This window comes from Corythoichthys intestinalis, chromosome 2 (assembly GCF_030265065.1).
Source record: "Corythoichthys intestinalis isolate RoL2023-P3 chromosome 2, ASM3026506v1, whole genome shotgun sequence".
In the NCBI taxonomy this organism is placed as follows: Eukaryota; Metazoa; Chordata; class Actinopteri; order Syngnathiformes; family Syngnathidae; genus Corythoichthys; species Corythoichthys intestinalis.
Window position 1 is genome coordinate 35,574,695 of NC_080396.1, and position 15,412 is coordinate 35,590,106.

General features: G+C 39.0%; 1 protein-coding gene across 9 annotated transcripts in view; it reads right to left on the reverse strand.

The window, feature by feature from the left end:
* Positions 1-15,412, reverse strand: part of atp11a (ATPase phospholipid transporting 11A) — a 46,111-nt gene that overhangs the window by 15,995 nt on the left and 14,704 nt on the right. For all 9 annotated transcript variants that reach the window (XR_009062003.1, XR_009062002.1, XM_057829123.1 and 6 more), the window contains 2 exons: positions 1,799-1,921; positions 963-1,052 (listed from right to left, as the gene is read on the reverse strand). Coding sequence is in view for 7 of the 9 variants with exons in the window: in XM_057829123.1 (XP_057685106.1) it covers positions 963-1,052; positions 1,799-1,921 (213 nt within the window). In the remaining 2 variants the exon portion in view is untranslated. The remainder of the gene's footprint in view (positions 1-962; positions 1,053-1,798; positions 1,922-15,412) is intronic.

The window sequence follows — 15,412 nt, forward strand, 5'->3', positions numbered from 1 at the left end:
AAGCGTTATTTAGCCGTGAACACATCACGGCAAAATAACCAATTCCCACCAGGCCAATAATATACCGATTGACTGATCAGAGCAGTTCACAGCAAAAGAAAAATAACGCTTTGCGAGTAGTCGGTTACGGTAATAATAACCACTGCCTAGTCTATTGAATCCTAGCAGCTAATTGAGGCAAAAAAAAAAAAAAAAATCGATTAAAGTTTACTCACTAATAATAAAATGTTGGCTGCAAACGCAAATGTGCCTGGATTTAGGTTCCCATTGGCGAGAATGGTTCACGGAACCGTCTTTTTTTACTGTTCCTAGATTGATTGCTTTCAGCCATTTGCTTGTCCTTTTCTTCACACGAGGAAGAATGAAGAACTTCAAATGCATTTCTGAACTCTTCCTTGTGTTACAACCCGCAACACGGCAACTTTTAGTCATTCCGACGGAAAAAAGACCGCAAATAAGACAAAAGTTCAACGCGTTTGTGCTACAATGCACGACAGAGCAACTGCTTGTGACTCGTGTTTTGCCCCCATTTCAATATGGCGACGCTTTGTTGTGGCTGGTGACGTCATTAATGCACGGATGTCCGACTGCGAGAATGTGTCTGAAGGAGAGAGAGGAAGCGCGCGGATAACAAATGAGGTTGGAAAAACAGCTTGTTTTAGTGATTGCTTGTTCGGCGTGGTTGCGGCCAACAGTAACCGTTAATCCTGCAATAAAAAAGTAGGTGAGACCAACTCACCGTGCGTTCTCTATATCCAGTGCGACACTATAATAGATATTCCCGACATTTTGATTGGGTGGGCACGACTCACATCTGGGTGGGCCGTGCCCACCCCGGCCCCCCCATACATCCGGCCCTGATTCTAAGTCTAATGAAGGCTTATTATTCATAACTGTAACATGGTGAGATGAAATATTTTTCAGTGAGATCAAATATTTTTCAGTGAATAGTTGAGTTTTACCTGAACCAGAAATATGATGAGGAAGTAGAAGTTGGCAATTCTTCTGAATTGCTCAAACATGTTCTTGGGGATGAAGTTCCAAAATGTGTACTGGGAACAAAAAAATTGAATCAGTTCACAAATCCTGGAGAGTTAAGGGTTGAAAAGTAAAGGTTTGTTTTATTCAGTGTAAGTTATTTCCTTTAAAAATGCCACCTCATGCTGTTAGTCTAGGAGGTTGCAAAGTTGAAGTAGTACAGCTCTACAGTCTTTGAGCTTGTTTTGACCTTGCAAACTGCTGCAAGCCTGATTGCTTAAGCAAAAGATACTAACGAGGCGCTTGTTTGGTTAGCTGTTTGACCTTGTTTGATTGTTTATATTACCTGACGACGAGACCGAATAAGATTTATTTAGAATGCATAATGAAACTGATAAACCTTGAAATGAATGGCAATTACGTTTTTTTCCCCCTTTAAATACAATGTCATACATTTAATTCCCATGCCCCATGGAGATGATTTTAATGCAGCTTTAATGGTGTTGCTTACTTTCCTCTGTATTTCTGGAGTAATGGAGTACTATGTCGGGTTGCTTCTTCAACTTGCTGCCCTAAATCTACTGCCCGGTGAAATTGAAACATTATATTGCATGTTTGGATTCCGTTAACTGCCTGCCAAGGGAACTACGGTGCAAATATACGTTCAAAGAATCCCAAACATGCATTCCGTCTCAAGCTCTGCATTCTGTTTAGATTACTTTTATTTATCAATCAATTTGTTTGAGTAACTGGCTGCTATTAGGGATCTAAATAATTCAGGGCCTATGTGAGACTGGCCTTCGTGCTTGCCCTGACTGACCTTGGAGGACACTATCCGGTTGTCTGGGAATCTTTGTTGTATGAAGGCTTCAGCACCCGGAGGAGGCTCTTTGTGTCCAATATAGACTGTCCTGCTGTCAACCCAATTCTCCTCACCAACACACTGTAAGAAAATTTACCATACTGTAAATCATAAAGGCTGTACAATACATTGCGTTCAAATAAAGTTAGAAAATTATTTTTGCTTGGCCCCCATTTTGAAGCTTCATTTTCAATTTCAGCAGCAACACGTCATGTGACACTACACAGTATGACATTTCTAAGATAGTAAAAGTATAATGGGTGACTTATCTGTTATCCTCAATGAACAGCGGTATTTGTTTCCACAGATAAACAGAATAATGTGTGATTCTGAATGGTAAGAACACAATGCAATAACCTACCAAATATACAGTTTAAAACACACACAAATGGAAATGCTATTTACTCCAATTAGTGCTTCTCATTGTCTATTTTTCTAATGTACTCATTCTCTGGTCAAGACAACATTACTAATTAGCGTATTGCTTATACAGATTTTGTCTCATTAATGCCACAGTGACACTGCTGCATTGTATTAATGCCACAATGACACTGCTGCATTGTATGTACTATCAACCAAAGGACTAAAAGAGCTTACAGTGTGCCGAATGCGGTATACTAATGCTGTTGTTGAACATGAAACATGCAAGTCAGATGTTTCATGCAAACTAGAATATGTACATAATCATTCATATAAAGCCATTCATCATGAAGACTACACTTGTGTTGCTGCTCATTCTGTTTCACGCCCCCTCCCAGTTCAAATAGATTGGGGGTCTAGAAAAACTGCTGGAAAAACTGACTTATGTGGTGAGAGGAAAGGCAGAGGATTTCTAACAAATGTGGAAACCTTTATTGACTTTATTGACATATGGTTTACACAACCACCTGTAGTATCCTAATATGTGAAACTCTTTGACTTCTGGAATGTTTTGTTTTTCTGTCTTTTGTTTTGTTGTTTTTTGTTGTCATGTCATAAAATGTGAATAATTAATAAAAATATTGTGGGGAAAAAAATTCACAATTATATTTTTGTGTAAAACTGTATTTCTGCACTTGCTTCGCCCTGCTCGCTCATGAACAATCAGGCACGTAAGCGCCTTAGCTGAAGGTTTAGGGGTGTACGTAAAACATTTAGGGGCACATAATGCAAACTGACTTGGTTTTCTGTGGTTACTCTGGCTTCCTCCCACCTTCAAACAATATGCAAGTTTAGTTAATCAACTACAAGGTGCGAATGCTTCGCTTTCAGTTATTACTTCTGTTATTTTGTGACTGACTGACATTCAGTTGTTCGTTTTATTATTTTGTTGTGAAACTGTTAACATCTGTCAGTAGCAAATTAGGAAACAAATCTGTCTTCTTTCCCTGGCACATTACTCATACAAACCCACATCTGACAGTTTCATTAATTAAATTGTTTGAAACATTTCTATGAGCGATTTGACAATGCTGGAAAGTAGTAACTACAGAATTTGTTCTTGTGATAACTAGCAAGTAAATTCATAGGTGGAGTTTAATGTTTGGGGCGGGGCACAACACGTTGATGACCCAAAACGCAGTGTCTGCAATAAAGTTAACTTACAAGAATATTTATAATAATTTTAAAAAGAGCGTTTTTTTGTTTCCCATCATTCTTGAGGGGAATTCTGAATCCGGCTTCTTAGGACAGCTATACTTTTTGCCAAGATAACGTAACATACGTACTGAACATAAAAAAGGCATACCTTTACTGTTTTATATCGTAGGATGACCTATAACTGTTATTACTGTAATTCAAGTCCTGTATGGAGTTTCTCTGGTTTAATAAACGTCGATGTCCAAAATATATACGTGTGGTTATTTTCTGGCTTCAATTAATTGTTTAAGTTGACATAACTCATAACTAATGTGTGTGTGTGCGCTCCCGCAGGCAAGGGATACCTTTTTTGACGGGGGTAACTACATTGGCAAGAGAGCGTCTTTAGTAGGGCAAATTGAATCCGCTCACCATTTTTGCGGTGCTGTCTGGCGTTACATGGTCCACATTTTCAATCCTTGGTTCTTGCTCAGTAATTGTTGTCGCTTTTGAAATCTTAGGTTTGAAAAAAATTACGTACATCCATCTTGACTATTCGGTCCTCGAGTGGTTTTCGCTAAGCAAAGCAAATGACCGTCTAAGGTGCTAGTCACATGATCTGTTCAAAAAATAATTTTGACCCATTATAAAAATATATTTTTTTGTTCATTTTATTCTTGTTTTGTTTGTTTTACTTTTTTTATAACTTTTATAGACAATATTTTACCGGAAAACTAAAACTTTTAAATTTTAAAATCATAAATAGTAAAGTCGATTACATTCAATGACACTTTTCGGCCACCAGGGGGGCCTGGTCCCCCCCCCTTAAACTCCGCTTACGCGTAAATTGTCTTTAGGCCTGTGTTTGCAAACTGTATTTGTGATACTCACACTAGCGTAATGTACTGTGAATTTGATGGAGAGTAATTGATTGTCCAATTCTACTGCCATTTTTGGGCTACTTGTCCTTTTCATATCTCGCCTCTCTACAGACGGCTTCTATTGATTGAGTTTGGCTTTCAAGCTTTTTGCAGTAAAGCCTGCCCATGTTTAATCTAATCAGATGGCATCCTTACGAAATAAAACTCTGCTTATACCATAAAGCTGCCAGCGAGAGTAGGGATCTTCAGCATTTATGTGTAACTGGAGACATTAGGCTATTCTGAACTCTGGTAATCTCTTCGAGTGGCGTTTCATGTTTCAGGACGTGGTGGCTTTCAAAAGTTTATTTATAGTTTGAGGCAGGGGCGGACTGGTAATCTGTGGGTTCTGGAGGATCACAGAACGGCCGGTGCCCTGGACGGCCGGCGGCCGCCATTCATTATACATCACTGTTTTTATCCCCCCATCCTCTGATTAACTACAGTTCGCATTCAATCCGACAGGTGGCAGCAATGCGCCTGGCACTGCCAATCTGATAGAAGAACGAAGAAAGCACAGAGTAGCCTTCATTGGATCCTTGTGGAAGCAAAATAGCAACATGCGTCAATACGAATGGTGGTGGCAAAAAAAGAAAAGAGAAGGGTGGCGCTGAGAAGGTTAGGGAGAAAAAATTAAAGAAACTGGAGAGCGAAGCATTAAAATGTCATAAATGGACAAATATTTTCGCAAGCTGCAACGGCCACGTCGGGTAACAAGTCAACAGCCCAGCCCCCGGCGGTGCTGAGTGTGGGAGCGGCAGCCGCTCTGACGTGCAACCGGTGCAGGGAGAGAGAAAAGAAGAGGGAGGGGGGTAACGATATGGAACTTCCCCAGACAAACGCAGGGAAAGTAAGTAGTGATGAAGAGGGTTACTTGCTCGGTATACTGGCAGTTATCCACCAGGTAGCTACATTTTAAATGAAATAAATGACAAAGGGTTAGTGCCAGCTAGCCCATGTACCCGTTTGCAATCGTGTCAAGTTACAGTATGCTAGTCCTACTAGCACTCTCCTAAGAAAAATATTTTAGCTGTAAAACAACGTATGCACACGCAGCAGCAATATTAATTCAGAAGAAATATAACAAAATATTAATAAACTTTACTTTAAAGTTTAGGTAGTTAAATTGATGTTATATATATTAATCATTTATATATCGTTTTGTTTTAAGGTTAATACTTTCCAATGAAGGTTATGTATACAGGATTTGTCTTGAAATGTTTATTGTATTTTCATTGAAATTTATTATTTGTATGGCAAGATTAATTATGGCAAGGCAAATTTATTTATATAGCACAATTCAACACAAGGCAATTCAAAGTGCTTTACATCACATGAAGACCATAAAAATCACATTTAAATCAACACAACAGGGGTCTCTAAACCGGTCCTCAAGGGACGCTGTGGGGCCTGGTTTTTGTTTCAACCGATCGAGTACCGACAGTTTAACCAAAGAAGTTTCTGCTAAAACAAGCAGCACCTGACTGCAATCAACTGATTACACTTGTAAGACACCAGATTGGTGGATACGTGTTGTCTTGTTTTGTTGGAATGAAATCCCTCGCCCGCTGCGGCCCTATGTGTAATAGTTTGGAGACCACTGAATTATGGCATAAACAATGAAGTCATTTTATAGACAGAGATATATAGAGATATATTATAATCAATTGGATACATAAAACTTGCTTTGAAAAATAAATTCTTTCATTTGTTTATTCAGGTTGATCATAGAGCTAGTACAGAAAATGAATCAAACTCCAGTTCAGCCTTGCAGTACTTTGAGCGCCTCAAGTCAGACAGTCACAGTCTAGACACATTTTCTTCATTTTTTCTCAAAGTGCACGAAATTGATGCATTTTACAATAAAATGTGTAAAAAAAAAAAATATTTTTTTTTTTAAATCCCCGGGGGGGGGGGGGGGCATGCCCCCGAACCCCCTAGGGGGTCGGTGTTTCCCTTCGTATAGCAATTCTTGTGGGCTGGGCTGAGTCAAAGTCCAGGGCTGCTTTTTAGTCCCAGTCCGCCCCTGGTTTGAGGGGAAGCTTTTGTGGTCAGAATGGAGAATAAATGGATGACGGACAATCGCAGATTTTATAACAGTCTGCCTCAATCAGTGCCGCACATTGGGTTACACACACAGACACAAACATCCTGACCCGGAGTTGCCTCTCTTGTTAGATATATTTAGATGAACAAACAAGCTCCAACTCTCCTTTAGTTCTTCACAATTCAGTTTCCTCAAATCTTTTTGGGGCAGCATTGCAAGCAGAACATGGACCCACCCAAAAAGGCCAAGACAGGCTTCCTAAAAACTCTTGACCTAACACCTCCCACACCACATGAGCAACATTGTATTACATGAATTAAAAATATATATACATATATTTAAAAAAAAGAGAAGAACAAAAGAAAAACATTTAATACCATGGAAACATGTAGGAGTAAGTTTTGGAGAGGCCCCTCACTATATGTTGAGGTGGTTGCAGCTCAACGTTGCTCGCACTCGTAGGAAAAATTGACGGAGAATAAGTTGTCTTTCAGCCAAAACTCGGCGTATTTAATTTCCGTCGACATGCGAATACATCCTCTCTCATTGCTGTCTTCACAAGCAATCCCACAAATCAAAGTAATCAAAGTCAAACAAAAAGAAGTAATAAAAGTAGCACTTTAGACAATTAAGTCCCGTCCTGCCATCTTGTGGCGAAAAGATAATACGTCAATAATAACAAGCAATAGGAACAATATTTCAACATCAACTGAGGACACATTTATGAATACAAAATATTTCTCCCAACATTTCTTTTAACACTATATGAATATAAGGTAAGGCCCAAAAAGGCATGTTTGATTCTGGAATACTTCCAACTCTAATCCCACAAAACATCTTAGAATGAACTTTTAACAGAGATGGTGACCTCTCAAGTTAAACATCAGTCACCATGGAGGTTTCAAATGCTTGTGAAGATGGAAATAAGTCCAACCGCGTAACATCTTGTAAAAATATTACGAAAGATTGAAAGCAGTTCGTTCTGACTGTGACAGTAAGGGCCAACTGAGTCCCACATTTTCACCTACTGTACATGTACTACTCACCAGGTGCCCCAATATATTGGTTCATGTAGTTTATCAACACTGTGTGCAGGCTCAGTGATGTACAAGTAGGGCTTGACATCTGGTGTGTAAAGATAACGCACACAGCTGTTGAATCACAGAAACAGATGACCGTTGTTTCTACGCAGCTATTGAGGCTGAGCCATGGTAGCCATAGTCTTTGATCCGTTTATCTGTCTTGCCAACAGGCTGCGACAGCAGCAAGTCAACAAAGGCAAATAATGGGTTCCTGCTTCTGCGATACAGCCACATGCACATCTGAATGCATACGTAAACACATATACAATCTCCCACTTGAAAGAATCAGTCCTTCCACGGGTGTCTATATTGGTTTGTTTTGCGTATCGGGCAAAGAAGCATGCACACCGACACATATCAGATCACTCAAATAAAGCAATCTTTGTGATTGGTCTGATTTGGGACAGTAACGTGGATCAATTTTTATCTGAAACTTGACTAAGTGGAGTTCCAAGTCATATCAACTAACTAGAGAAACGTGTCAGGTTGTAGGAGATGCAGCTCTTTCGAACTGCACATTAATGGCATATTAAATACCCAAACTTAATTTTCACTCATTTGTAAACATTGTTTTTTGTTTCTTTCGTTCATGTTTTTTTGTTTCTTCCATTCATGTTAAAGGGCACAAAAGCATCTTCCATGTGTTGTAATTTTCCGCTACTTTTTTCTCTCAATTTGATTCATACGTCTTTACCAAAACGTCTTCATTAAGGATTTGGGGGGGCCAAATGAGATTTATGTGGAGCTTTAAAAAAGTTTAACCTATATTAATTTTTCTCTGAGGCCCGGCGTGTCGCGGTGACGTTTGACAACGATTTTTAGCCTTAACTTTCTTTGTTTTTGCGTTCCAAAAACTCATTTTTGAGAGGGCGAACTTTTAAGGCAAACCATTTAAGTCATAATCTCGGGGGCTGAAAAAACTGTATCTTCATGAAACTTCTTCAAAAACTCACAAAATGTTATAATGAATAAGGCTCCATTGGATACTAGTGACCGTTACAAAGGAACAATTTTAACTTTTAAAGGACAGATAGCCACTGTTTGCTACAACAAGAGTATGCTATGATGAGAGCCATTAGCCCTGAGTGGATAACAGACTGTAAAGCAATCAAAATAGACTACCATTGGGATTTTTAAGAGGACTTCGTCCTTTTTAAGCATAGAGATCAAGGTAAAGTGAATGAATGACAACGCAACTCATCCTGTTGAGGCATGTTTATTTGGTTAATAAATATATTTTTGATCATTCAAATGTTTCTTCTATTTATAACATAGACGCATTCGGCTAATAGTCGGGGTCACTGTGTATATCGATTGTTTTCTTAAATTTGGAGAAATTTGGGCTATGCGGCTCATAGTTGGGTGTGCTCTATATTGCTGAAATTTGGGTAATTGTCTACTGCTGTCCTGGCCCTTGCTCTGAGTTTGTATTTTTTTATCCTCACTGTCTGCCACACAAATCTCAACTAGGCATGTGCCGGTATGAGATTTTGACGGTACAATAACCGTGAACAAAAATAACGCGGTTTCACGGTATTGCAATTATAGCTCCAAAATGTGTTATTTTGAGATGTATGGGTTAGAAAACAATAACTTTTTTCCCATTGAACAGGATTTTTTTTTTTCAGAACATTGTTGGAAATTGGAACATGAATATATTGTTAAGATAAAAAAATCAATTAAAAAAAAATATTTTAAATAAAATTAAAATAAATATAACTTATGGACTATACCCACAGCCACAGCTCAAGTTGCTCAAGATTAGAGCAAGAACAAAATAATTTCTATAAAAAAGTAAAAACACTTCTGAATAAAATTTTTTGAAAATTTATACTGCATGACTTATTTTTGAGGGCTGAAAAGCTCAAGTGAAGTTTTGCCATTTTCAGCCACTGTGTCAACTCTAGTCTACATGTCATGCCTTTGTGTTAAAAAGAACAAATAATTCATAAGTTAATAAGTTAGTTAAAAATGTAAAAGTTAGTTAAAATGTAAATATTGTTGTGGAAAGGTTTCATCTAAAAAAAAACAAAAAAAAACATTGGGAGTGAGACCCTCCTTGATCCAGCGAACGTGGATTTGTGCTTAGGGCAAGATCCTCTTTCGCAATTAACGATCTTCGACGCTGTCCCATTTTCCCCTTCGAAGTTGCTCTCCCAGCTAAGTCTAGGCTAACATTCGTCTTTGTAAGCTTTTAGTTAGTTTGTATATCGAATTTGAAAGGAAAATGTGTGTGTTGTTTTTAGCCAACTTTTTCATGGTGCTAATCTGTTGAAGCTACTCACACATGGAAAAATACAATTGTACAACATTTTAAATGTATTCATTTTGTATATTCCACTGGTCTGTGATTGGCTTCAATTAAAAAATGTCCTATATCATTGGTTCAACAAAGCTTCACGCATGGCTATCTGACAACATTGTTAGAGCGCAGTAGCAGGCCTGCGTGTCCACCCCCACCCAGGTCATTAGCACTCATTCCACCCACCTGTTCTGCACACCCGATCGTCGTCATAGCCACCCTACTTATACACTCTCAGCCCTCTGCCTCACAGAGAGTTTGTTAGCCTTTCCAGCAACTTATGAGCGTTTTCCAGTCATCTTGCATTCCCGGACCTTGACAGCCGTTTGTGACCACTGGTCTAGTGCATCTTATATATGAACAAATACAGTTTTCTTGTCAAATTTGTATTGTATTTTTGGTGTGGCATACAAACAGGTGCAACTTATAGTCTAATTATTATGGCGGTTTTGACACCTTGTCTTCGGTTCCTGATTTCATTGTTTCATCGGATGCAGGTGATGAGTCCTTCAACGTGATAGAGACCGAAATACCATTTTTCTTTTTTACATTCCTGGTGAGTCACAAAAATACCTGACCACATGCCTGACATTAAACAACTCATTTTAAGTGAGTGTTTGTTCATTATTACTTTGTCTATTTAAAGTTATTTCAGTGAAGATTGTAGGTTTAACTGAACGCCACCAACGATTTTATTCATATGTGTGTGTATTACCAATTAAACAGCTTTGATTACTCTTAATGTCCAAAGTTTTCTCAAGTTTTTTCTAAGAACACGTGAGCGTTTTCTCTGTTGTGTAACCGCTGCGTTTAGTATACTACATTCGTCTCTGAAGTGGACAAAACCACTGTCAGAAATTTCCTGAGGATATACACAGTCATTCTTTGCATGTCAGGGGGATCAACTAAACACTGCTCATACTTGGGTTCATTGTGCTCTTCGAGAGGGAAGGAACTGCTGACAGTCACATGATCCACCCCCACAACTTAACTTTCTGTATTCAGGTCTTGGGGGAATGGATCTTCGGCTTGAAAGCATTCATAAGCACAGCTGCATGCATGTTTTAATGTAGTCTTCCCATAAAGCAGCAAACAAAGATAAAGCAGATACTGGTGTAATTGTTCACATTTGTGTAATTTGGATGGATGGTGTCTTTTGCTAGGGTCAAGGATTGTGATGCCATTAATTGTTGGTACAGTGCATGTGTACTTTACATTCAGCCACAACTTTCATTTCAAGCTGTAACTCAATAGCTTCTACATGTCTCGCAGGAGCCTGTGAAAAACAAAAGCAAAATGCTTTTCACATTTTATTTCCCACCAATGTGTATGTTTCACCACTTTACAGTGGCCTGCACATTAGTGGGAGCGCTTCTCACTCATCCCTAATGTTTGTTTGTCCTGCAGGGAGACTTTAGTGTAATGGTCTCCATTACATTGTATTGTCAGTTATCCCCACCACACAAAGCAAACACAAACAAACCAGACAAAACAAACAAACAACGCTAAAAGAATAGGTGAAAACACACAAAACTGTAGACTATGTAGAAAGAAAGTCATCCCCAACTTTTCTTTACTGTGCGAATAAATATGGACAGAAAGTAAATAGTGTGGTCCCATTTTCTGTACCACTTGCTTATCCTCTTTCAGGTTGCAGGTGTACTGGAGCCTGTCCCTGATGAGTTTGTGTTAGATGCAGTGTACATCCTTAAATGGTTGCCACTCAATCGCGGGGCAAAATTAGACAAACTAATGTACATCCAAGGAAAATTTAGAGTCTTAAATTGACATACCATTTATTTTTTTGAATGAAGGAGGAAACTGAGATTATGAAAACCCAGGTAGGAAGGCAAGAGTCTGGATTTGAACAAACAACTTCTGAGCTGTGAGGTGTATGTATATGCTTACCAACACTATTCTTTGTAGTGTGTAGATAAAAAATAGTAGCAACATTTGTATTTAAAAGAATAAAGAACATAAAAAAACCAAAAAATAATTAGATAATGAACTTTTTGCCTAATATGGAGGTCATTTTCATGTTAATTAAAATTAAGTAACAGCTGTTATATTTTATTGCAGAATGCTTTTTTTTTTTTTTTTTTTTTTTTTTTAATTATAAATGTGGAAATTGGGCTTAGGTTTCTGTTAAAAGCAGGGTTTGATCTATTCTAGTGGGATATTGAGTTGCAGGCCATTTCAAAATCATGAAAATCCTCAAATACTGTATTTGCCTAATCAACATGAAAGACTGTGATATAAAAGTTTTTCAATAATATCTATTTACATATCTATCTAGGCATGTAGACATGGTTTAAGACAATCTCCTGCAGTTCAAACCGAGCATCAGTATGGGGAAGAAAGGTGATTTGAATGACACTGAACGTGGCATGGTTGTTGGTGCCAGAAGGGCTGGTCTGAGTATTTCAGAAACTGCTGATCTACTGGGATTTTCACGCACAACAATCTCTAGGGTTTACAGAGAATGGTCCGAAAAAGAAAAAATATCCAGTGAGTGGCAATTCTGTGGGCGGAAATGCCTTGTTGATGCCAGAGGTCAGAGGAGAATGGCCAGACTGGTTCGAGCTGATAGAAAGACAACAGTGACACAAATAACCACCCGTTACAACCAAGGTAGGCAGAAGAGCATCTCTGAACGCACAGGACGTCGAACTTTGAGGCAGATGGGCTACAGCAGCAGGAGACCACGCCGGGTGCCACTCTTTTCAGCTAAGAACAGGAAACTGAGGCTACAATTTGCACGAGCTCATCGAAATTGGACAATAGAAGATTGGAAATACCTTGCCTGGTCTGATGAGTCTCGATTTTTGCTGCGACATTTGGATTGTAGGGTCAGAATTTGGCGTCAACAACATGAAAGCATGGCTCCATCCTGCCTTGTATCAACGGTTAAGGCAGGTAGTGGTGGTGTAATGGTGTGGGGAATATTTTCTTGGCACTCTTTGGGCCCCTTGGTACCAATTGAGCATCGTTGGAACACCACAGCCTACCTGAGTATTGTTGCTGACCATCCCTTTATGACCACGATGTACCCAACTTCTGATGCCTACTTTCAGCAGGATAATGCGCTATGTCATAAAGCTGGAATCATCTCAGACTGGTTTCTTGAACATGACAATGAGTTCACTGTACTCAAATGGCCTCCACAGTCACCAGATCTCGATCCAATAGAGCATCTTTGGGATGTGGTGGAACGGGAGGTTCGCATCATGGATGTGCAGCCGACAAATCTGCACCAACTGTGTGATGCCATTATGTCACTATGGACCAAACTCTCTGAGGAATGCTTCCAGCACCTTGTTGAATCTATGCCACAAAGAATTGAAGCAGTTCTGAAGGCAAAAGGGGGTCCAACCCGTTACTAGCATGGTGTACCTAATAAACTGGCCGGTGAGTGTATGTGTGTATGTATATATATATATTATGTAAATTAAAGATACACGATAATATCGGCTGCCGATAATTATTGGCCGATAATGGCAATTATGACGTCACACAGATAATAAAAAAATCAACCGATAATGCAATCCGATAATTACATACTTGATTTTGCCTCCAAATGTGCGCAACCAAGCAGTTTTCTCCACTTCTTCACTGCCGCCTGCTCAACCCCTCCCATCTCTGAAGCCCCTGTGGGAGGAGGGGTTTAGGAGTACGGCGTCATAGAGGAGGCGGTGTTACACATCAGTGTTGAGGCGCTCTCACTAGCGTGCGTTGCTTTTCCCGTGTGTGAAATGAAATAAACGACGCTCTCGCCATCTACAAAACAGTTCCTCAAGGCCTAAAGAAAGCGTCCTCATTGAACACCACTAGCACTAACCCAGCAGCCATTTAAAACTGCATCACAATGATTTTTGGAACGAATATGCTGCTGCTAGCACGAATGCTAAAGCTATTGTTAACAAATAAACTATAAAGGAAGCTACGGGGCTTGTGACGATACAGAGACGCTGCGGTCCTCCCGGAGTCGGGGTGTTTGGGAATGCAGCCCAAAGCGAGTGGTAAACTCCCATCTATGGCTAAACACCTCACGAGATCGATAGTTGACAAGTAGCTGTCTTCCGACGGAGCCCGCCGGTCCGGCAGGCCGCCGCCTCGCCCTAGGCGGGCAGAGCATGAGAGCAGAGCCATGCACCGAATGCGCCGCAGCGAGCCGGCCGGGGCGGGCGGATATACGGTACGAACTTTGCTGCCGCCGCCACTCCGGTTCAAGACAGAGGCCTGGCGCGGGTGCTAATTTGGCAGCCGGGCGGACTGAAGGGCACAGGCGGGAGGAAATTCCCGAAATGACCCGATAGCCAAACCCCTGGATGAAAAAATAATGCAGTTTATACGACCACGATTCTTCGTGAAAGACATGTCGATCACATCAGTTTTACCACGGACATTTACACAGTTGATGTCAACAAACCATGTTTATCATGACGGCACAGTGGTTAGTTGATAATTGTAACATGCACCAAACGACACAAAGAAGTCATCCAGTCAGTAATGCATTCAGTACGCTTTAAATTTATGACGTCTTAATCAGATCATTCTTCTTAAATCTAGTCAAATAATTTTCCCCATCTTGTTTGAGTGTTGAAGACTAGTTGAATGCGCCAGATTATTCCACTTACTTGAACTAAATATTCTTATTAAGACCAAACATATAAAAAAAATAAGGTCATTTTTCACCTAAATCAAGAAAAAATTGCTTTCAAATAATGTTTTGAACCATACATATTCTTGAATAAAGAACATATCTGACAAGTTTTTTTTTAATTTTTTTAGGATTATATATAATAATTTATTGCTTAAAATAAGGCTGTTAATCTTATTTTCAGCTGGCCATTTTCTTCAAGAAATCTGAGTGAAATATACTTGAAGTGCTGGCAGTTAATTTAACTTATTTCCAATAGATTTACACTGAAAACAAGGGACTTTAACTAGTCTTAAGGAGCTGTGTTTTTGCTGTGTAGTAATGTTATACTTTAGGAATGGCATACTTTTAAAGCCATTTTTGTGCAACTTATGTATTTACTCTGTAAGTAATTGTTGCCAAAAGTTTACCATTACACAATGTCAGACAATCTGTCTTTATTTAGATGTTGGAATTTACTACTACTACTACTTGTTCACATTTGATGTTGAAAAAAAAAGAGCAATATTATTTTTGCACAGCAATATTGTCTCTTGTGTATACTTTAAAATTTTACATAAATCTTTAATAAAATTATCGGCTTGACATTATCGGTTATCGGTTGGAACGAGGAGGAAATTATCGGTTATCGGTATCGGCTGAAAAATGCATTATCGTGCATCACTAATGTAAATATATATATATATATATATATATATATATATATATATATATATGCATATACAGTGGGGAGAACAAGTATTTGATACATTGTCAATGCGAAAACCCATTGGCAGTGTATCAAATACTTGTTCTCCCCAGTGTATATATATATATACAGTGTATCACTATTTATCACTATTTAATTATATTTTTTCAAGGCACAACACTGACAAAATGACACTTTGACACAATGAAAAGTAGTTTGTGTGCAGCTTATACAATAGAGTTAATTTATTTTCCCCTTAAAATAACTCAAAATATAGCCACTAATATCTAAACCCCTGGCAACAAAAGTGAGTACA